The sequence below is a fragment of the Sebastes fasciatus genome, chromosome 22 (genome assembly GCF_043250625.1).
Source record: "Sebastes fasciatus isolate fSebFas1 chromosome 22, fSebFas1.pri, whole genome shotgun sequence".
Lineage (NCBI taxonomy): Eukaryota > Metazoa > Chordata > Actinopteri > Perciformes > Sebastidae > Sebastes > Sebastes fasciatus.
The window spans coordinates 1725332-1747836 of NC_133816.1; the positions used below are offsets into that span (position 1 = coordinate 1725332).

Here is a 22505-nt window from a genome sequence, read left to right on the forward strand (position 1 = left end):
TTAAAATGACGAATTTCTCTGTGTGTGAAAATTGTTGGAAACATTTGGGATAATGTAAGTACACGACTCAACAAAATATATAACATACAGTAGGTGTAGTCGTTTTCAATGCAACATTTTAATGCGGAAATGTTACATATTATCCCTTTAACTTTGGGGCAGTGGTGGCCTAAAGGTTAGAGAAGCTAGCTTGAGACCGGAAGGTCGCTGGTTCAATCTATGGATGTATTAAGAGAACTGGATACAGCGTTGGAGGCGGGGCCCTGGTCATTCCTATGAGAGTTGCTCATGGAAAAGTACCCAGATCTTGGCAGAGTAGCGTCCGACGATCGGCGCTCTTCCTGGGGGCTTGGTTCAATCCCCCGGACCGGCAGGATAAATCTGGGTGGGAAAAGTGAAAAGCAGCGCTTGCCCCTCCCTCATTAACACCACTGAGGTGCCCTTGAGCAAGGCACTTAACCCCAACCGCTACAGTGGAGCTGCTCAGTGGCCAGCAGATCAGACTGTGGTTGTACTGGGCAGCTTCCAGGTGTGAATGTGATCAGGGCATTCCTGAAAAAGAGAGCCCTGCTCTCAGTGAACCTCCCCCTGAATAAATGAAAGGTAAAAAAACCTAAACAAACAAAAAAAAAAAACTTGTGATTTGATAACAAATGTTCAGAAACATGTTTTCTCAGTTTTATTACATAACTAGTTTCGAAAACAAGAAAAAACATCCAGCAGTTGTTTAGTGGATACGGTTATCTAGTAACATAGGAATCAATGTTTCATTTCTTTTCAGACTTTAACATTATGTAGAGAAGTGACTCACTCATTCTGCTATGATTGTTTGTAGTTCACATGGAGTGTGGCGCTCACATCTTCTAATATCACAAAATAACTGATCGATCAGTCCGTTATTATTGTGGGCTACAATTAAGCAAAAGGCTTTATGTTTATAACAATATACTAGACACTAAATCCTTCACACTTTTGTGTAGCAAACAGTTAAAAGGTGAAATGTGTCCATAACATATAAGTAAATGTCTCTAAGTTTCACTGCAATTAAATTAAAATAAGTCAAACTAAATCCCAGTTTAGCCAATAAAAGCAGTAAATTAAGGCGTTTCCCTTCTTAAGAGAACAGAAATCTGAATTAAGCTAACTTATAAATCACTGCATTCGGAAATAAGTGCATGCTGAAAAGACTTTCATTTACACAATAAATGTTCTTTATGTGTTTAAAAAAAAGTCAGCTATTTTTGCATAGTTCCAATAAAACAGCACCCCTGTAGTTTCACACGTACTTTACCAGTGCAATGATGTTAAGGCGTTGAAGGAATCTCCCAAACAGACCTGCACCCTCTTTCAGACACACCCGACATCTATTAGCTTTCTTTCATCAGCATTTTAAGAGCTGTAAAATAAATAGTAGATAGATTATTTCATATTTGTCATTATTTTATACACCGTACAGCATGTAGGATTGGAGGTAAGGTGGCATTTATTTATGGTAATAATAAATTAGGATCAATTAGAAGAATTACTTTGATTTAATTGAACAAGTATCCAAAGCGTGATATAGTAGCTTCTTCCTCTGTGTCATTACACAAACTATTGAAAACTGGTTAATGAGCCACACTGCTGTTCTGGGTGCTCCGTATTAAAATGAACGTGGGCATTGTAGTTTATTTGGAGTTTACTGTTCTGCTGCAGTAAATACTCACTGGAGTCATGGACGGATTACTGAACGAGCCAACTGGGCACAGGCCCGGGGGCCCATCAGGTTAGGGGGGCCCATGGGCCAGAGCCTGTTTGGAGTGCTCACATTTCTTGTTGGGAAGTCACAGACACAAAATCACCAAATAAAAAGACATCAAACGACCACAAAGAACCAAAGAGACACGAAACAACCACAACACCAAATAACCCAGAAGAGACACAAAAAAACAAAACAAGACAGAATACGACCACAAAGAGACGCAAAACTTCTACAAACTGATGCAAAACGACCAAAACCAGACTTGAGACGTCTACAAAGAGGTGCAAAACAACCAAAAAGAGACGTTGTCTCATAATCTGTCCATGACTAGAACACCAAATGTGTACTAATGCTACAGTGCACGCAGTGTTTTAGTGACATTTCTGTGTAAAGTATGTATGTGTGACCTGAGCACAGGCGAAGAGGGGGTTGCCATGGAGACAATGACGCCAGAACGCTGGGGACTTTGCATGGTGAGCAGGCGTCGATGCCCCTTCAACACAAAGTTTGTATCTAAAAACATTTATCACAGTTTATGTTGTTAAAGTTTGATCTGATTTCACATAAAGCCTAGAAATAAAACTGTTACATTCTAGACCAGGGATCAGCAACCTGCAGCTCCGGAGCCTCATGTGTCTCTTTAGCTCCTCTCCAGTGGCTCCCTGGGGACTTTTAGAAATGGAAATGAATAACTGTTTTTTGTTGACATTTTCATTTTTATTTATCATTGTTGTAGGTCTATGGTACGACGGTACGACGGTACGACGCAGGATTAGGGCCACATTGAGGAAAAAAAAAAAATCTGAGATTTTGAGAATAAAGTTGTAATATTATGAGAATAAAGTCATAATATTATGAGAATAAATTCATAATATTATGAGAATAAAGTCATAATATTATGAGAATAAAGTCATAATATTACAAAAATAAAGTCATAATATTACGAGAATAAAGTCATAATATTATAAATTAGTAATTTTATTTGTTATTTTCTTTTTTTCACGTAAAGTTATGACTTTATTCTCGTAATATTATGACTTTTTTTTCTTGTTAAGTTCTGACTTTATTCTCGTAATATTATGACTTTTTTTTCTCGTAAAGTTATGACTTTATTCTCGTTATGTTACGACTTGTTTCTCGTAAAGTTATGACTTTTTTCCCCTCAATGTAGCCCTAATACTCCGTAGTACATTGTCTCTTTGGCCCTCACTGCATTAGACTTATATACTATATACCTAGACTATAAACTGTGTTACCTTCATCACAATGATCAAATGTTTTGCAGCTCCAGACAGATTTCTTTTCTTTTTTCCTAAAATGTCTCTTTTGATAGTAAAGGTTGCTGAGCCCTGGTCTAGACTAACACACAGTGACAGTATACAACACGTCCTATTCATGTGTTCATTTATTGTTATTTTAATGTGAAAAACGTTGAGCTTTAACTTTGATTTTCTACCGAGTGGTTTCACCCCTGCTGCGGTTTCACGGCTCGTCCTCTCACTGCACAGCGCACGAGCCGCCGGGCAGGAAGTCCTGCACGTACGCCGCCACGGCCTTGGTGAGGTAGGTCATGCTACCGAAGCGGCCGCTGGGGGCGCTGTCGTACAGCAGCCGGCACACTCCGGTGGACGGGTCACGCTCCAGGATGTGCTCCTCTGCTCCCAGGTCCCTCTGGAAGAGGAGGAGGAAATCCTGATTTACTTGATCACAAAAATAATCCTCCATATGTTTCTTTCTCTTGGCGTCCTGCTCACCTGATCCTTGTAGAACATGTCGTTGGCCAGGTGGACGATCTTCTCCACGTGGATGATGGAGCCGATGCTCGGGATCTCCACGTCGGCCAGCATGGTGAGCACCAGGATGGCCTCCACCAGCAGCTGCCGGTACTCAGGCTGAGGGACGCGGTTCAACACCGTCTCCACGTGCACGGAGAATTTGATCTCTCCTGGTGTCATCTGGAGGGGGACAAGATACTGTCAAGACATCTTTCAGTGGAGGATTAAAGGTCCCATATTATGAAGAAGTGAGATTTTCCTGTTTTTTTATTATAAAGCAGGCTTAAGTCTTATATAAATACTGTGAAAGTATCGAAACGCTCAATCCACAGGGAAATACACACAGCCCATATTCAGAAACTCTGCGTTTGAAACAAGCTGTCAGGATTTCAGTCCATTTGTGATGTCACAAATATACAATATTTAGACCCTTTACACAGTTTTAGACGTAAACATTCTAAATGTGTTCCAGTTTATTCCTGGTTGCAGTGTATGTGAATGTCATCAGCTGACAGGAAGTACACATGGACCCAAGCTGTTGCCTAACAACACAATTCTGTTGCAATTTTGTCGCAATTCCGTCAAAATGCGCTAAAACAGAGCATTTCAGACAGAGGGTAAATACAGGCATAGTCAGGCCGGCAGTACGAGGAAAATAAAGTGTTTTTTGAACATTACATGTAATGTAAACATGTTCTAGTAGAAACACAAAATACAAGTATGAACCTGAAAATGAGCATGATATGGGACCTTTAATACTGATTATAATTTGTGTCTCTAAACATGAAAGTTGCTGATCATTTATTACCGGAAACATGAATTATTTTATGTTCTTTATTTATATTAACATGGTCAAATAAAATAATAAATCCTGATTGGCTGGCAAGTGTTTGTTAAAGCACATTAATCTAAATGGCAAATATGTTATCTATCGGGTAAACCTTTATTCTGAGTTCTTTAAAGATTTTTTTAGCTTTTAAATATTAAATTATTACTTAGAACTTTTGTAATAGATTTCATACAGGACTCCAAGGGGTTTGAGATTTGATAATATGCTGTTGAACTCCAAACCTAGTGTATGGCTTTAAGTTATAAAGTGACAAAAACAAAAACCTGAGGAGGAGGGAAAAGGAGATCAGGAAAAACAAGAAGTAAATCACCAGAATGTTGTTGTTTTTTCTGTGGACAATAATCAAGTGGGTCTCTTACCTCCCTGGTGGTTGAAGACGGAAGGACGAACCCTTCTATGGACAAACCATGGCACTAGAAGACAATGTGGTTATTACTTTATGTACAAAATGTGTTATATTTCAAAGCCCCAGTTTAGAAATAATTTGGCTTGAAGAGATCAGACAGCCCTTTCCAACGGCGAACTCAAGCCGTGTTCTGTGCTCTCTTTAAAGCCAACAGACTCCATTGACAAAAACAGTCATTTTACCTCAGAGAACACGAGGGTTGCTGGTCTACAGCTGCCTCGATCGGTTAGGTTATTTGTGTCATTGAGTGATGGTGAATCCAAATTAACCCTTTAAAACACCGAAGTCAAGAGGTAAAATTACTGTTTTTGTCAAAGGAGTCTGGTGGCTTCGTAGAGAGCATAGATAACGGCTTCAGTTCTCCGTTAGAAAGGGCTGTCTGACGGCAAGGTAAAACGCTGAAAATACTCGAAATATAGTGTATACTTAAACTGATATAGATTCTTTTAGGGGTCTTAAATCTGTTCTGCTGCTGCCCCCGTCCACAGCAGTACATTACTTTGCTCCTGTGCTGGTTCTCCTGTCTGTTTCCCTCATCTACTGTAGTAATACACTGACTATGGAGAAGTACCTCAAACAACCCCACTTTGAAAATTCTGAACTATGCCTTTAATGTTTTTTTTGTTTCTACATAAATGCTAAAATTATAACTTTTTTGGCAATTTCATGACTTTTACTTCATATCTTTGTACTTTAAAGTCCGTGTGAAGCAATAATAAATCTGCATTCTGGGTTCGTCACACCACAAAAAAATGTGTCACTAACCACCCAGCCAAATTTGAATGATTAAAAAAATCGGCAAGTATATAAAATTAAACTTTCAAAATCATAAAATGATAAGAAGTATTCTCTGTTCTGAGAGGGGCGTGTCCGGTGAAGGCGCTTAAACCACGCCCACAAGAAGGGAAGGTGCATTCCCTCTAGCGGCGAGCGAAGAGGGAAGAGCCCCGTCCGACGGGCGGAGTGGGGAATTGTGGCATACAAAAGGCATACAAAAGACCGCTTGCCCGGTGTCGCTCGGGGGCCTGAATCCTTCTGATCGAGGCTCAGCCCGTGGACGGTGTGAGGCCGGTAACGGCCCCCGTCACGCCGGGGTCCGGTCTTCTCGGAGTCGGGTTGTTTGGGAATGCAGCCCAAAGCAGGTGGTAAACTCCATCTAATGGTACGTGTCCACAGGGGCATTTTTTATCGCGAGGGGATGCGCCGCTTCCCAGCATTGGACGCTTGGTGGGCTGTCACTAGAAACAAGGCTCTAGGCTCCTGATTGGACAAACGCCTTCCCTCCGTGGGCTGCCGCTGCTCCCAGCTTTCAAACCGGAACCAGTATGGAGGCTCGTTTGGAAACTTTCTTCTCTTATTTCACGAAAATAGTTCACCGAAATGTTTTTCTGAGAACATTTGAGGCAAGAAATAATCCATGCAGTTGCTGAATCTGTCTTTAATTTGGATCGATGACGTTTATTTAAAAAAATTCTTGGGAGTTTTGAGAGGCGGCGAGTCGCGTCGGACGCCCCGTGATTTGCATAAAGTAGACTAGCCCTCAACTTTATGCAAATAAGGAGCAGGCGTTGTGACGCTCCCTTTCTCGAATCGCGCCGCCACGCTACCAGAATGCATTGCACGGCTGCTTACATAGACAATGAATGGGAAGCGTGGAAAGGACGGAGCCTGTGGACACGTACCATTAGGCTAAATACCGGCACGAGACCGATAGTCGACAAGTACCTTAAGGGAAAGTTGAAAAGAACTTTGAAGAGAGAGTTCAAGAGGGCGTGAAACCGTTGAGAGGTAAACGGGTGGGGTCCGCAACTCGGCGGGTTAGGGAAGGCCGCTCGGTGTGGGAGGATCCCCGCGTGGGACCTCTCCCCGGCGCTGGCCGGCCCCCGCCGGGCGCATTTCCTCCGAGGCCGTGCGCCGCGACCGGCTCTAGGTCGGCTTCGAAAGGCTCGGGGCGAAGATGGCTCGTAGCTTCGCGGACGCAAGCTTTACAGCGACCTCCGCCCGGACCTCGCCGCTTCAGTACTACATTGTTCACAGTCTTTTCAGTAACTGTTTTCCAACATTTATAATGTGTTTAGAAACATATCTTCTTTACACGGCCTTTAAATGCTTCTAAAAAATCAGAAAGAGTTCAGAATGTAAGAATCGATGTGTAAACGTAGTTTGTCTGAACTGACCTTCTGCAGGATCTTCCAGACTTTCTGGTAGAAGCCGACAGGGACTCGGTTCAGCGCTCCGTCCAGACGCCTCCTGCGCAGCCATTGGCCGTGTCTGGTATCCTTGGCAACCGGTATGCATTCCGGAATGTCCAGAGATTCTATGGACGGCAGCCTGTACCTCTGAACGGCCAGGACAACAACGAGAAACAATCATTTAAAGGTCTGCTGTGGAAGAACAGCGGCCCCTCCCTCTTTGGAGGCATAAAGCAGCCAGACTCCAAATCTGACCTCAGTGATGATTTTATCAGCTCTCTATTGAACTGCATTAGATTAAGCGTATACAACTCAACATATACATACATATACATATCTAATAATTAATAGTCTTTACCCCAGATTCAAAGTTTTCTATGTCCAGAGACTGAGATCGGATGCTCTGAGAGGCAGGAAACGAGCAGTAAGGAGGGAGAGAAACAAATAAAGATGCAGAAAATGAAGAAACACAAAACTGGGCATGGAGGAAGATCAATGTATGAGAAATTAAAACAGCGATGACAACACAACAACCCCAAAGCCAGTGGATTCTGGCTCCTTCTTACATTGTAGATTAAGAGTCAAATCATGCATGAATCACAATCAGGATGATAGAAATGAGGTTATAAAACAATATGACGGGTACATAAACAGATTAATTCACTATTGTTGAAGTTTCCGAGAAAGAGGCCTCCAAACTCAGCACACACACGCACACGCGTGAAACTTTAACCAAACTTCATCATTTAGCAGCAATTTGACAAAGAGATAAGTGGCCCAGTGTCCATCTCATTTAAAGGACGAGAATTTAAATACTTTAAAGTTCCCCGTGTCCCTCTGGAAGTTTGTTTAAATACATTTTGGTTTTCAAATACAATTCAATTCTATTTGAAAAGTTAACTCAAAATAAATAATTTATCTTAAATAAAAAAATTACAGCTGAAACAATGAGCCAATTCATTTAATTGAATTAGTTGATCAAGAGAAAATGTATTGGAAAGAAATTTGAAAACTTGTTTATGTACAAATAAATAAATGAATAAATAAATAAATGAATAAATAAATGAATGCTCTCCTTCGACTTAAATGAAAATAAATAGGATATATTTGGCTTTTGGACTGTTGACTGGACAAAACACCACTTGTGACTATTTTCTGGCCTTATGTTGACCAAATAATTAATCAGGAAAATAAATCAATTGGAATCGGATTGATAATAAAAACAACCGTTAGTTGCAGCTCTACTAACAATAAATACTTGTCAACTACAGCTATTAAAGTGACAGCCCTGCTAGATTAAAGATACAAGCAGCAGAGTGTTAATGGTTCATATGATCTGCTCCATGACTTTTAGTCGATGTTCATGTTAATATTTCAGATGAATCATCACCCAGAAAAAACACGTTTAAAATGTCGTTGTTATTGTTGTCACCTTGCGAGGGAAGGTCAGTGACTGGTCGAGCTGAAATGGAGACAAAAAAAATCCACCAATGAACCCGTTTAAACCCGAAACCCAAGAACAGGACCTTGATTGTTCCTCATATTTATATTTTCAAGCCCTACAAACACTTTTAAGCAATCGCTGCATACTTTATGAGGCAGTTATGGATCCTTTTCAATTAGCTACATAAAGTCTAATCACTGACACCACCACCATCATCACCATCACCATCACCATCACCATCACCATCACCATCACCATCTCTGTGATGAGCTCTGTCAAAGACAATCTGAGCTCCCTCTGCATCAGCATCAGAATAACATTTAAAGGTCCCATATTGTAAAAAGTGAGACTTTCATGTCTTTTATATTATAAAGCAGGTTTAAGTGCTATATAAATACCGTTAAACTACAAAGCGCCCAATATACGGAAAAATACACACAGCCCGTATTCAGAAATTGCGCGTTTGAAACAAGCTGTTAGGATTTCTGTACATTTGTGATGTCACAAATATACAATATTTAGACCATTACACAGTTTTCCTGTTGCAGTGTATGTAAATAACATCAGCTGACAGGAAGTAAACATGGACCCGAACTGTTGTCTAGCAACGCATTTCCATTGTAATTCCGTTGAAATGTACTAAACGGAGCGTTTCAGACAGAGGGTAAATACAGGTATATTCAGGAACACAGTATGAGGAAAATAATGTGTTTTTTGAACATTACAGCATGTAAACATGTTCTAGTAGAAACACAAAATACAAGTATGAACCTGAAGATGAGCACGATATGGGACCTTTAAATGTAATTACTAACTGTATTAATTAGTTTGATCTAATTCACCAACAGCTACAATCAAATCTTAGCATCTACTCCTCCCTCGCTTCTTACAGACTCTCATTTATGAATTCCATCATCATCATCATCATCATCATCATCATCACCTTAACTATTTCAGTCAAAGACACCCTGCGGTCCATCTGCAACAGAGCAAACACAATGAATTTCCTTTTCCGCAGCCAAAGCCACATGACACATGAATAACATCCTTCTCAACATCATTGAATCCACACAGCTCTACAGCCAGGTGAATTAACTCCTCTGATTATCATCATCATCATCACCTCTGCAACCGGATCTGTCAAAGACAACCTGGGTTCCTGGATCGAAACAAAGACAAAACAAGCAGCGTTATGACGTTGAGCCCGACAATTCATCCGTGACCTTGCAGACGGCGAAACAGTTTCGACTCTACAACCACTTGCTCGCTTAATCGGTCTTAATCAGCAGATGGAGTTTGCTCCGTACATGTTCAATCTTTCTCATCCATGTCGGCTTAAAGCTTCACAGTTCATTCTCCAAAAAGTAGCTCAATTCACGTTCTTCTGTACTTACATTTGCTGTGTTGAGTGTGTTCACACTGACAAATACGGCAAAATGAAGTGCACTACGAGCACCCGGATGGTGTACTCATAAGGGAAGAAGAAGAAGAAGAAGAAGAAGAAGAAGAAGAAGAAGAAGAAGAAGAAAAAAAAGAAGCAGAAGAAGAAGAAGTAGAAGCTGAAGCAAGGTGAAGCTGAAGAAGAAGAAGCTGAAGGTAGAAGCTGAAGAAGAAGAAGCTGAAGGTAGAAGCTGAAGAAGAAGAAGCTGAAGGTTGAAGCTGAAGAACAATAAGACAATAAGAAGAAGGAGAAGAAGAAGAGGGAGAAGAAGAAGAAGAAACAGAAGATGAAGATGAAGAAGAAGAAGAAAAAAAGAAGCTGAACAAGAAGAAGAAGCTGAAGAAAAGAAGAAGAAGCTGAAGAATAATAAGAAGAATTTGAAGAAGAATAAGCTGAAGAGGAAGAAGAAAAAATAAGGTGAAGAAGAAGAAGAAAAAGAAACAGAAGCTGAAGATGAAGAAGAAGAAGAACAAGAAACAGAAGCTGAAGAAGAAGAAGAAGAAGAAGAAGCAAGGTGAAGCTGAAGAAGAAGAAGCTGAAGGTAGAAGCTGAAGAAGAAGAAGCTGAAGGTAGAAGCTGAAGAAGAAGAAGCTGAAGGTAGAAGCTGAAGAAGAAGAAGCTGAAGGTTGAAGCTGAAGAACAATAAGACAATAAGAAGAAGGAGAAGAAGAAGAGGGAGAAGAAGAAGAAGAAACAGAAGATGAAGATGAAGAAACAGAAGATGAAGATGAAGAAGAAGAAGAAAAAAAGAAGCTGAACAAGAAGAAGAAGCTGAAGAAAAGAAGAAGAAGCTGAAGAATAATAAGAAGAAGCTGAAGAAGAAGAAGCTGAAGAGGAAGAAGAAGAAGAAGGTGAAGAAGAAGAAAAAGAAACAGAAGCTGAAGATGAAGAAGAAGAAGAACAACAAGAAACAGAAGCTGAAGATGAAGAAGAAGAAGAAGAAGAAGCTGAAGCTGAAGAAAAGAAGAAGAAGCTGAAGAATAATAAGAAGAAGAAGCTGAAGGTTGAAGCTGAAGAAGAGGAAGAAGAAGAAGAAGCTGAAGCATAATAAGAAGAAGAAGCTGAAGAAGATGAAGCTGAAGAAGAAGCTGAAGAAGAAGCTGAAGGTTGAAGCTGAAGAAGAAGAAGAGACAACTACCATATCAAAATTCACGCACTACACAAGTAAGTACACAGAGTACTACATGGAAGTGACAGAGTACTACATGGAAGTGACAGAGTACTACATGGAAGTGACAGAGTACTACATGGAAGTGACAGAGTACTACATGGAAGTGACAGAGTACTACATGGAAGTGTACCAACGGAAGTATCTGAATTGAGACACACACACGAGTTTGAACATGTGCAGATGAGCATCCTCCATCTGATGATGAAGGCTGTGTGAAGCAGCTGAAAGCTCCGGGACAGAAACTAGGACAGCTACGGAGAAAGATCTGATCGGTGATGTTTACATGGAAGATGGATTAACACCTACAGCATATTCTGGATGTCTACTTCATTTATCAATAACTGATGATGTTTTTACAGCAAAAAGAGAGAAAGAAAGAAACAGACATAATACTGCGATAGTTAATATTCCTTCATGTGATCACCTTAAATGGATCCGTCACTGACAACCTGTGCTCCGCCTGCAACACAGAAACCATGTAAATAAATCACAGTCAACCAGCTGCTCTCGTGATTTATTTAAAACTCAAACCCATCAATTAATGAATTCATTTCAACCTATTTATGATTTTTTTTCAGGGCAATAATCTACATTTCCCATCCAAACCTCCTCACGTTATCAACAATCCGTTTCACAGTTTTTCTCAATTATTTCCCCCTCCGATGCAGCTTTCATTTCTCCACTATTATTTTCCCTATCAGCATCAGCGAGGTGAATTACCACCCATTTTCATCATCATCATCACCTTACTCGGATCCGTCAAAGACAACCTGTGTTCCAGCTGTGAAAAGACAAAAGTCAGTTTGCCAAAAAGCACAATATTTTCCAAATAAGATCCTCTATCCGTTATCTATGCTCTCCTCAAAGCCACCAGACTCCATTGGAAAAAAACAGTAATTTTACCTCGTAGAACACAGGGGGTTGCTGGTCTACCGCTGCCTCGATCGGTTAGTTTGTTTGTGTCATTGTGTGACTTTGGTGAATCTGAACTAACCAAAGTTACACAATAACACAAACAAACTAACTGATCGAGGCAGCGGTAGACCAGCAACCCCCTGTGTTCTACGAGGTAAAATTACTGTTTTTTCAATGGAGTCTGGTTGCTTTGGCGAGAGCATAGATAACGGCTTCAGTTCCCTGTTGGAAACATAGACTGTAAAGCCGTCTGACGGTGAGGTAAACCAGTGAAAATATTCTAAATATATCGTCTAAAATACGTTCTGCTGCTGCCCCTGTCTACAGCAGTACATCTCTTTGCTCCTGTGCTGGTACTCCTGTCTGTTTCTCTAAACTGGGGCGTACCGACCGTCACCTACTGTAGGTAATACACTGACTATGGAGAAGTACCTCATACACCCCGACTGGGAAACACCTGAACTATCCCTTTAATCTCTAACCCCAAACTCTTCCTCATCATTATACTTTTGATTTCAACGGTACTTTGAATGACACACTGGAGATTAGTACGAATACACTTCATCTGTTTGGTGATAAACAGCTTGTTTTATCACCTACAGTCCGCTTTTAAAGTACTTTCAAAGCACTTAAAGATTTTAAAGATTATTTTATTCGCTTTTTTAATCAGGATATCTTTTTGCTGAAATGGGCAACTCCTTCTACAGTCCTAAAAAAAACACATGAGTTAATATTGTGTTTTAAAAATGTAATTCTACTGTGTATAATTATGAACTACTATATTCCAGCTGGAAGTGAGAAGCGTGTTGTGGGGTTCCTACCATCTTCATGTCGCTCTTCAGTTTGCTGATGCCGGCTCTCTCGCTCTTGGTGGCGCCCACGTTGCCCAGGTGATGGATGGAGATGCCGGGACTGACGCCGGCATCCAGCTCTCTAACTGTGGAGGAGGGGGGGGGGGGGGGAAGTCAACTTGATGGCGACCTCACAACAGCAACATCTGACTGGATTTGATGACTGGTGGACTGACCGCTGCGCTGCACTCCGAACTCTTTCCCGCTGAGGATGTGGTGGAGGAGATTCTTCAGCTCTGATGGACCGAGACTCATCAGACTGTCTGTAGCCTCCTCTCCTACACACGCACACGCACACGCACACACAAAATGGTGCCAGTTCAAGAGCCAGTAAAAGAGAGGAACGGTTTACCAGTCAGAAAGAAGCAGGCAATATGGCAAAATAACCAAGTCCAATTACTGTTTGAAAAAAGGTCTGATGAACAAAATGCTGTCAAGTGAGTAAAGTTTTTGATCCAACTTATATCAGAAAGTCTTAAAGGGACAGTGCGCAGGATTTGGCTACATCTGGTGGTGTGGTTGCAGATTGCAACCAAATGAGTACCCCTCTGCTCATTTCTCCCTTTCCAAGACTGAGGTAACGTGAGCCACCGAGTGCAAAACCGTAGTAACGCCGTTCGCCTCGTTCAGAGACTAAGGATGTCACGAGAACCGATACTTCGGTACCAAGTCGATGCCCAAGTTCTAAAAAAGTGACGGTACTCTTTTTCTACAGTACTGAAGGTACCGTACGATGCCTGTAATGGTCGTTGGTAGGGATGTGACAGTGAGGAAAATTTTCCCACCGGTTAATAAACTTGTGACAACACCGGTGTTACCGATTACACCGGACATTTTACAAGAAAAGATGACGGTCAACATGTGCAGAGCGCTGACTCTGATCTTTACTGTCGGGTTGCGGTGTGTCTGGCCTCTCCGGTAGAGCTTTTGCTGCGGGGCTCCGCTGCGGGGTCTACCTGGCGCCGCTGCTCCCTGCACACCGGCTGTGACGGCTCCATCCACCTCGCGGCGATTACCTCATTAACGTTATGGTTCCCTTACAGCGTTGGGATTAAACGTGAAATATTGCCAAATAGGTGCGTTTGCTTTTCACTTCGACAACAAATCCTCTGCCTCCTACTCCTGCTACTCTGAGCTGACGGACCAGATGCGTTCACGGTCAGTATGTAGCGCCTGTCGTCTGACTATCGATTGATAACTTGCCGCTGATACGCCAAAAAATAGGTCAATTGTTTTTATTTCTTACTTAAAGGCTACATGCCTCTGTTGATTGTAATGTTCAAATGTTTTTAATAATTCACTGGTATTGGTATCCACTAATGGATTTCTGGTATCGTGACATCCCTATGAGAGGCCATCCATACCATAATAACACTACTTTAGGAGCAACAGAAGTCAGACGGCGGCTGGCGGTACCACGGTTTAGCACTCTGCGGATCACAGAGAACTACGGTGGCCTTCACGTAACATAAAAACGTGAAAGTCTCTCTGCAGAGACAGAGTTTGGTTTGTCCGTTCTGGGCTACTGTAGAAACATGGAGGAGCAACATGAAGAGGAATCCGTGAAGAGGACCTGCTCCCTATGTAGATGAAGGACTCATCCTAAACTAACAAAAACATTCTTAGTCTCAGGTGACTATACACTAGAAAAAACACAGTTATGAATATTAGATTACATTTCTGCTAATAGGTCCCCCAAAATATTACACACTGTCCCTTTACTTTTACCAGTGTTGCCTTGGAAGGAACCCTGAGGGGAGAGAGGGGGGTATTTAGACGGAGCTCCTGAGGTGATGCTACTTTCAAATGATGCTAGCTTTCCAACATGGTCCTCCCTATCTTTAATGACAACTCTGATTTACCTTCCTCTTTTTTCATTTCTTTGCCTCCATCAATCAAGGAGCGTTTCTCTGGAGATTAAAATACATTGCAGGTGTGAAAACCTGTGGACAACTTCATCTACAGGCTAGAACATGCATTTTCAGTCTTGAATTCGACCACAGAAGCACAAATGCATGTAATTTTAAAATTTAGTTTATTATGTGATTACTCGATTAGTTAATCAACAGAAATTTAATCTGCAACAACTTTTGTGAATCAAATAACCATTTTTTTTCGTAAACTTTCCCTGGTTCCAGCTTCATAAAAGTGATTTTTTTTCTGGTTTTCACACTCTGCTGTGGGTTTTTGGGAACTTAACTGGACACTTTTCACAATTCCCTAAAATTTGACAGACCAAACTATTAATTGATTCATTGATTCAGAAAATAACGGGTAGTTAAACTATGATCTTCTTCCTCTCTTTCCTTCCTTACCTCTTTCCTTCCTTACCTGAGCAGTTGAGCGACTGGGCCAGTTCGGTGGCCATGACCTGGATGATGAGACCAATACGGAGCCTGAACATCTCGCTGAACAGGCTGGGCTCAGTCCTGATGCTCATGGCCAGGTACACCATGATCTCCTGGAGGAGGGGAAAGAGGGATTAAAGAGGAAGACGTGACTGACCAGGTGATGGTGAAGGACGTGACTCACCTGCGTGAGGATGGCCACACTGATGTTGTTGTCGCTGGCCTCGTCGATGAGAGCGGCCAGCTGGTCCGGAGGGATGGGAGCGGTGATGGTTTTCTCTCTGGGCTCAGGAGGCAGACCCACTGTCAGGTGCTTCTGATGCGCCAACAAATCGGAGCAGGCCTATGGACAGATCCCAACCAATCAGAAAAGAGGGGGCAGATGATGTTCAAGAATATAAACCGTTTATGATAATACAGATTTTAACTAGTGACGTACCGACGTTTTTTTTACATTCAAAGCTTCTATGGAGGTTTTTTAAATGATGCTTTGAATGTCTGTCGTCAAATTATATGACGTCATCACCCTAAAAAAGGTGAACATGTTGTTTTTGAAAGGTTAAACGCCAACAAAAATAGACTGAAGCAGAATATTTCATTAGATAAAAACATGTTGTGAATTTTTAGAAACGATTACATCTATCTTTATTCAATACATTATGACTTTTGGACTTTACAATGCTCTGGAGTTTTTTTTTAGGAAATGTTTGGATCACAGGAGTCGTAAACAATCCTATTCCAGCCACCGCTGGAATCTAATTCCACAAATAGCATAATATCATTATTATTAGAATTTGAATGTCAATGTTACGAATCGCCAAGTTGAAAATCTAAAACACGAGGCGAGTGAACAGTTTGAATATGCAGCATAAGCTGTTAAGATCCATTTGTTAGTCATTTTCTGCTTCTTTTAAAGACTTCAAAAGCTTCCGTTGCTGTAGAATTGAAATGCTTTCACAGACGGTAATTTGCTTTTTTAATATGTTTTTGGGGTGAACTATCCCTTTAACATTCCCAGTTCTGGAGCGTTTCAAGCTTCCCTGGTTCTGGAGATGAAATACATTGAAAGTTCATGTTTTAGCCTGTAGATAAAGTTGTCCACACACATTCAGTCCGTCTTGAATTTGACCACAAATGTATGTAACTGCATTTTTAAAATAGAGCTTGTTAATCGATTATTTGATTAGTCGAACTTTTGTGAATCAAATGAACTTTTGTGAATCAAATAATATTTTGTGGTTGTCACACTCTGCTGGGTGTAAACTGAAGATGTTTGGCTTCTGGACTGTTGCTCCCTTTGAGTGCGGCAAGCGGGAGAGTAAACTATTATTTGACCGCAGTGAAAATGTTGTTTTTGAAAGGCTAAACGCCAACAAATATGGATTGAAGCAGAATATTTCGTTAGATGAAAACATTTTGCGAATGCTTTTTCTATACATTTGACTTTTGGACTTTACAACGCTCTGGAGTTATCGGAAATGTTTGGATCACACGAGTTGGAAACAATCCTACGCAGCCAGCACTGTAATCTAATTCTATAAATAGTATAATACTAATAATATTAGTATGCTGCCAGATCTTTATCTGCCCTAGCCCTAACGCTTGATTAAGATTTGAAATATCAATGTTATGAATGAAGCTTCAAACTATTCGTTAGAGCCCTAATTTAAACTAATAATGAATGACAAATCAATATGCAGGTATGTTTAAGAATATAAGGTATACAGAAAGAGAGAAAATATATCCTTTGACAGAATAATGTGTGCAATAATTCAACTGTGCAAAACTGTACTTATACCCTATATTTCAAGAAATATTCTTATTTAATTCTTATGTGTACTATTCTTGCATTTATATCTAACACACTTAATAGATCCCACTTGTTAGCATTTTTTATTTACTTATTTACACTGTGGTTATATCTTGTATGTGTTTGATGCACAAATTTCACATTTCTTATTTCTATGATTTATTTCTATTACTCTACATATATTGTGTTATTATATTTCTTTATGCTTATAGTATATATATATATATATATATATATATATATATATATATATAACGTCCCTATTTCCCCCGGGGATCAATAAAGTATTTCAAATTCTGATAATGACCCAAGAAATGAGTGTCATTTTATATGGACTTTTTTTTTTTTTATAGTTTTGATGAAGAATAGACATTGAAGAACTCAGGGAAATGACACACCTATTGAAATGAGCCTTTGGCTTTTTTATTTAAAGCTCTAAAGGTCAACGCTTTGGCACGCTGCCTTCTTCAGGAAGAAATTATTATTTAAAAGGACTGTTTGTAAGAATCAGAAATGTCTTGTTAACAGCGACACCTGTGGCCGTTAAGTCAACTAAAGTCAGCGTCCTGTTGCTCGCGCTCGCTATACATAGACAAGAACGAGCATTAGGGATGTCACGGTACCAGAAATCTAGTAGTCGATACCAATACCAGTGAATTTCCACGATTCTCGATACCCAATTTGATACCACGGTAAAAAAACAACAGCAATAAATCCCATGTAATTCAACACGTACTCTTTTATTAAAAACATTTGAAGATAACTCTAAAACAGAGGCATGTAGCCTTTAAGTAAGAAATAAAAAGAATTGACCCATTTTGTTCATTTTGGCGTATCAGCAGCATATTATCAATCGATAGTCAGACGACGGACGCTACATACTGACCGTGAATGCATCTGGTCCGTCAGCTCAGAGTAGCAGGAGTAGGAGGCAGAGGATTTATTGTTGAAGTGAAAAGCAAACGCACCTATTTGGCAAAGTTTCAAGTTTAACCCAACGCTATAAGGGAACCATAACGTTAATGAGGTAATCATCGCGAGGTGGATGGAGCCGTCACAGCCGGTGTGCACGGAGCAGCGGCGCCAGGTAGACCCCCGCAGCGGAGCCCCGCAGCAAAAGCTCTACCGGAGAGGCCAGACACACCGCCACCCGACGGTAAAGATCAGAGTCAGCGCTCTGCACATGTTGACCGTCATCGTTTCTTGTAAAATGTCCGGTGTAATCGGTAACACGGTGTTGTCACAAGTTTATTAACCGGTGGGAAATTTTCCTCACCGTCACATCCCTACCAATGACCATTACAGGCATCATACGGTACCTTCAGTACTGTAGAAAAACAGTACCGTCACTTTTTTAGAACTTGGGCATCGACTTGGTACCAAAGTATTGGTTCTCGTGAAATCCCTAACGAGCATCGCTCAACACAGTGAGGAGACACACGTCAGCTAAAAGCACAATATCGCTCTATATTTCAGCTGCTTGGCAGTAATGTTAGCTGACCAGACGAAGGTCTCTCCATGAATCAATGCTGATCCTAGTGTTGGCTTTTCCCGCTTCAGCCTCCCGACCGCGGCGGGAGGGAACAGGGGAGACGCCGGAGTTTTGGTCGGAGACGATAAGGTTTCTCTCTGCGGAGCCCCGTCACTTCACAAGACACGGGAAACCTCTGTTGGTCTGGAGGAGCTGCAGCAGTTATTTCTGCACAAACGTCCACTGAACATTCACCTCCGACCGCGGCCAACACTGTTTAACAGACGGGCTTCACTAGATACAACCAAGAGGTTTTGGTGCTTCACTGTAGTTTGTGTTGGAGTCTGAGTCTGAACAGCGTAGACACACGCGAGCGCGCATGGGAAACCGACCCGCAATGATTTATACGTGTAAGAAGTTACAAACAGCACCTTTAAATATTACCAAACGTAATTTTCACTCATCAGCTACGCATGTCTGTATTTTCCACCATTTTCACATGCACACTGAGTAACTTGCAAGAAAACATAACCTCCTTGGCAGAGTGGAAAACTATTCAGTCAATGTCACCCTGATATATTTATAACTGTGTCTACGTTCACTTAGTGTGTGTGTGTGTGTGTGTGTGTGTGTGTGTGTGTGTGTGTGTGTGTGTGTCGTACCGAGTCGAGCTCCTCCACCTTCTTCTTCAGCATGCCAGATATCATCCTGATGAGGCCCCAGTGTTTGAGTTCACCTGCCTTCTCGTAAAGGTCAGACAGCAGAGACCTCACCGTGGAGCCTTTCCCGTGCAGTTGAGTGTCCCAGTCCATGCCCCTGTCATCAAAGCAAACACAAAGTTTCTACTTTTCTTTACCAAGTTATTGACAGAACCTTTAGTCTACTTCAAGTATGAATCCTGAAGATGATCATACGGTAAATAAAAAACTAGGGCTGTCAAAGTTAACGTGATAATAACACGTTAGCGCCAATTTGTTTTAACGCCACTAATTTCTTCAACACATTAACGCAACTTGCGATTTTTAGGTCGTAGCGGGCTCAGTTTTAAAGCTAGAGTGAAGATACTGGTATCATATGTTATGATTTGAGCATATTGTTTTATGCTAAATGCAGTACCTGTGAGGGGTTCTGGACAATATCTCTCATTGTTTTGTGTTGTTCATTGATTTCCATTAATAAATATACACATACATTTCACTAAAGCAGCATATTTGTCCACTCCCATGTTGATAAGAGTAATAAATACTTGACAAATCTCCCTTTAAGGTACATTTAGAACAGATAAAAATGTGTGATTAATTTGAGATTAATTGCAATTAACTATTTTAATCAATTGACAGCCCTATAAAAACACATAAGACACTTTTCCATTCCTGTTTTTTTGCTGCAATATTATTAATTTCATACCATATATTGTTTTAATATTCTATTGGAACTCCTTTATATATTATATATAAAGTCGTAATATTACTAGAATAAGGTCATAATTTAACGATAAAAAAAGTCGTAATTTACGAGAATAAAGTCATAACTTTACGAGAAAAAAAGTTGTTATATTACGAGAATAAATACGTAACATTATGAGAATAAAGTCATAACTTTAGGAGAAAAAAAGAAAATGATATGTAAAATTACTACTTTATAATATTATGACTTTATTCTTTATTTTTGCCTTCAATGTGGCCCTAATACTCCGTCGTACCGTCGTACCATAGACCTACAACAATGATTAATAAAAATGAAAATGTAAACAAAAAACAGTTATTCATTTCCATTTTTAAAACCTCCACAGGGAGCCACTGGAGAGGAGCTGAAGAGACACAGGTTATTGACCCCTGATCTAGCTTTACAAGCCACCATCTTAAAAACACACTAACATCTCTGCTACTATGGGGATGTACAGAAACTTTTGCCACGCTCAGACACAATTCTATGTTAAAACGCTAAATTACTAGAAAAACAAGGACTAATGGTCGAAAACAGTCAAAACAAGTTGATGCGGAGCAGAACATGTGTTTCCTTGCTGTGAATATTTGGAAAAATGTGTAAGACTGACATAACATGTCACAATAGAGCCCAATAAAACTGTGCATCTCACTTGTCTTTGAAGAGGATGTAGAGTATATCAGCCTGGTCCTGGAGACTTTGTGTGTCCTTCAGCAGCTGGACCAAAGCGACGTAGTCGATGCCTCCGCTGGCGTCTCTGGGGATACCGCTCTCTGGTGAGACCGTCACCTCCGGAGTCTGGAGGACGGAGAGAGGAGGAGGAGAGATAAAGCTGCGGCTGGATGATCGGTGGAGGATGAATAAAAAGAAAACAACATTGATATTAAAGGACATGAAAACACACCTGAGTTTCTTGCGGTGTAGAGGAGCCTGTGACATTCAGGTTGAGGGAAGGCTGAGGAGAGCGGAACAGCTTGTTGGGCAGGTACATGTTGACGTCTGGACAGAACAAAACAGAGTAGTCTGGATTAGGATTTGGTGTTTTGTGGTGTCATATTGTGTCGAGGTGACGGATCCGCTCACTGTGCACGTCGAGGTCCTGAGCCTTGTTCATCAGAGACACCATCTCCTTGGTCTTGGTGGCCACAGCCTTGAACCTCCCCAGACCTCCCACCTGCCGTTTGGGCTTCTTGGGGGCAGCGTGAGCCAACAGGTGGTCCAGGTACTGGGCCAGGTCGTCAGCCTCTGGGGGACGAGGACAAAAAGGACAGAGGTTGAGACAGAAAATGGAAACAGACGGGGGGCACCCGTCTGGTATCCCAGAGAAACCTAGCATTTAAACTAAACTATCTACATTATTCAAAGAATTAAAACATATCTAATTTATTACTATTATTAGTGTTATTATTACCTCCGCCAGGGTTTTTATGTTTCCGGTTTATTTGTCAGAAGGATTACGAAAAAATGACTGGCCCAATTTTCATGAAACGTGGTGGAAGGGTGTAACATGGGCCGAGGAAGAACCCATTCAATTTTGGAGCATATCCGAATGTAAACGGCCTTGGCGGAGGTCTGTGCTCTCCGAGTGCCCTTCTAGTTTTATAACATGCCGTTCATAAAAAGGTTTGTTCACCCCAAAAAAGCACATATTTTCCCATGCATACTCAGTGGTATCTAGCCATTCATACTGTACGGTTTAGAAGCTACATTGTACAGAAGTTAAAATCTTGTTTAAAGTGTTATAAAGACATTCTGCTGTTGAACTTTTTAAATGAAAATTCTTCATGCTTTTAAAAAACACCATAAACAATAAAACCAACATTATCTGCATGGCTACATACACACAAATTTTGGGTGACTTGACCCTTTATACTGTGTGGATTACAACAAGGCTTCATCATTCACAATCAAAACGATCGCTTCGTTTTTTTTTTTATTTTCCCAAATCATGTTTATTTTTTGCAATCCAGGGAATGTCAATCAAACTAATGTTGGATTGTTTTGATCAAATATCTTCAATTTAAAATGTTCCTAAATCTTTTTTACTATTATTGTGCACTCAAGGGAATATCAATCAAACTAGTGTTGATTTATTGATTTTAGGAATAGCTTTTATCTGTTTTTGAAACTTTGTAGATGGTGATGCTCGCACATACATTCACCAACAGGCAGCGGCTGTCAGACAAGCCATTTTAAAACATGCATGTATGCTGAATGATGCCAGACGTGCACTGAACGCAAGAGGGCTGCACGATTATGGTCAAAATGATAATCGCGATTATTTTGATCAATAATGAGATCACGATTCAATTTTCATTCACATTTAAAGGGACTGTTTGTAAGAATCAGAAATGTCTTGTTAACAGCGACACCTGTGGCCGTTAAGTCAACGAAAATCAGCGTCCTGTTGCTCGCGCTTGTGCTCGCTCTACATAGACATGAACGAGCATCGCTCAAAACAGTGAGGAGACACACGCCAGCTAAAAGCACAATATCACTCTATATTTCAGCTGCTTGGCAGAAATGTTAGCCGACCAGACGAAGGTCTCTTCATGAATCAATGCTGATCCTAGTGTTGGCTTTTCCTGCCTCAGCCTCCCGACCGCGGTCGGAGGGAACAGGGGAGACACCGGAGATTTGGTCG

General features: G+C 40.9%; 1 protein-coding gene across 22 annotated transcripts in view; it reads right to left on the reverse strand.

Annotated features, from left to right (window-relative positions):
- Positions 1 to 656: 656 nt before the first annotated feature.
- Positions 657 to 22505, reverse strand: part of phka1a (phosphorylase kinase, alpha 1a (muscle)) — a 46110-nt gene continuing 24261 nt past the window's right edge. For 2 of the 22 annotated variants that reach the window (XM_074623181.1, XM_074623178.1), the window contains exons 19-31: positions 20945 to 21106; positions 20766 to 20860; positions 20514 to 20659; positions 19078 to 19231; positions 15319 to 15477; positions 15118 to 15247; positions 12963 to 13064; positions 12757 to 12872; positions 7323 to 7367; positions 6950 to 7111; positions 4726 to 4779; positions 3496 to 3696; positions 657 to 3412 (exon numbers count right to left, since the gene is read on the reverse strand). In XM_074623181.1, the coding sequence (XP_074479282.1) occupies positions 3239 to 3412; positions 3496 to 3696; positions 4726 to 4779; positions 6950 to 7111; positions 7323 to 7367; positions 12757 to 12872; positions 12963 to 13064; positions 15118 to 15247; positions 15319 to 15477; positions 19078 to 19231; positions 20514 to 20659; positions 20766 to 20860; positions 20945 to 21106 (1700 nt within the window). In that variant the 3' untranslated portion in view covers positions 657 to 3238. Of the gene's footprint in view, positions 3413 to 3495; positions 3697 to 4725; positions 4780 to 6949; positions 7112 to 7322; positions 7368 to 8396; positions 8427 to 9351; positions 9388 to 9531; positions 9568 to 10153; positions 10370 to 10496; positions 11051 to 11114; positions 11481 to 11765; positions 11802 to 12756; positions 12873 to 12962; positions 13065 to 15117; positions 15248 to 15318; positions 15478 to 19077; positions 19232 to 20513; positions 20660 to 20765; positions 20861 to 20944; positions 21107 to 22505 lie in introns of those variants that run through there. The other 20 variants (XM_074623182.1, XM_074623180.1, XM_074623164.1 and 17 more) reach the window with 19 other exon arrangements.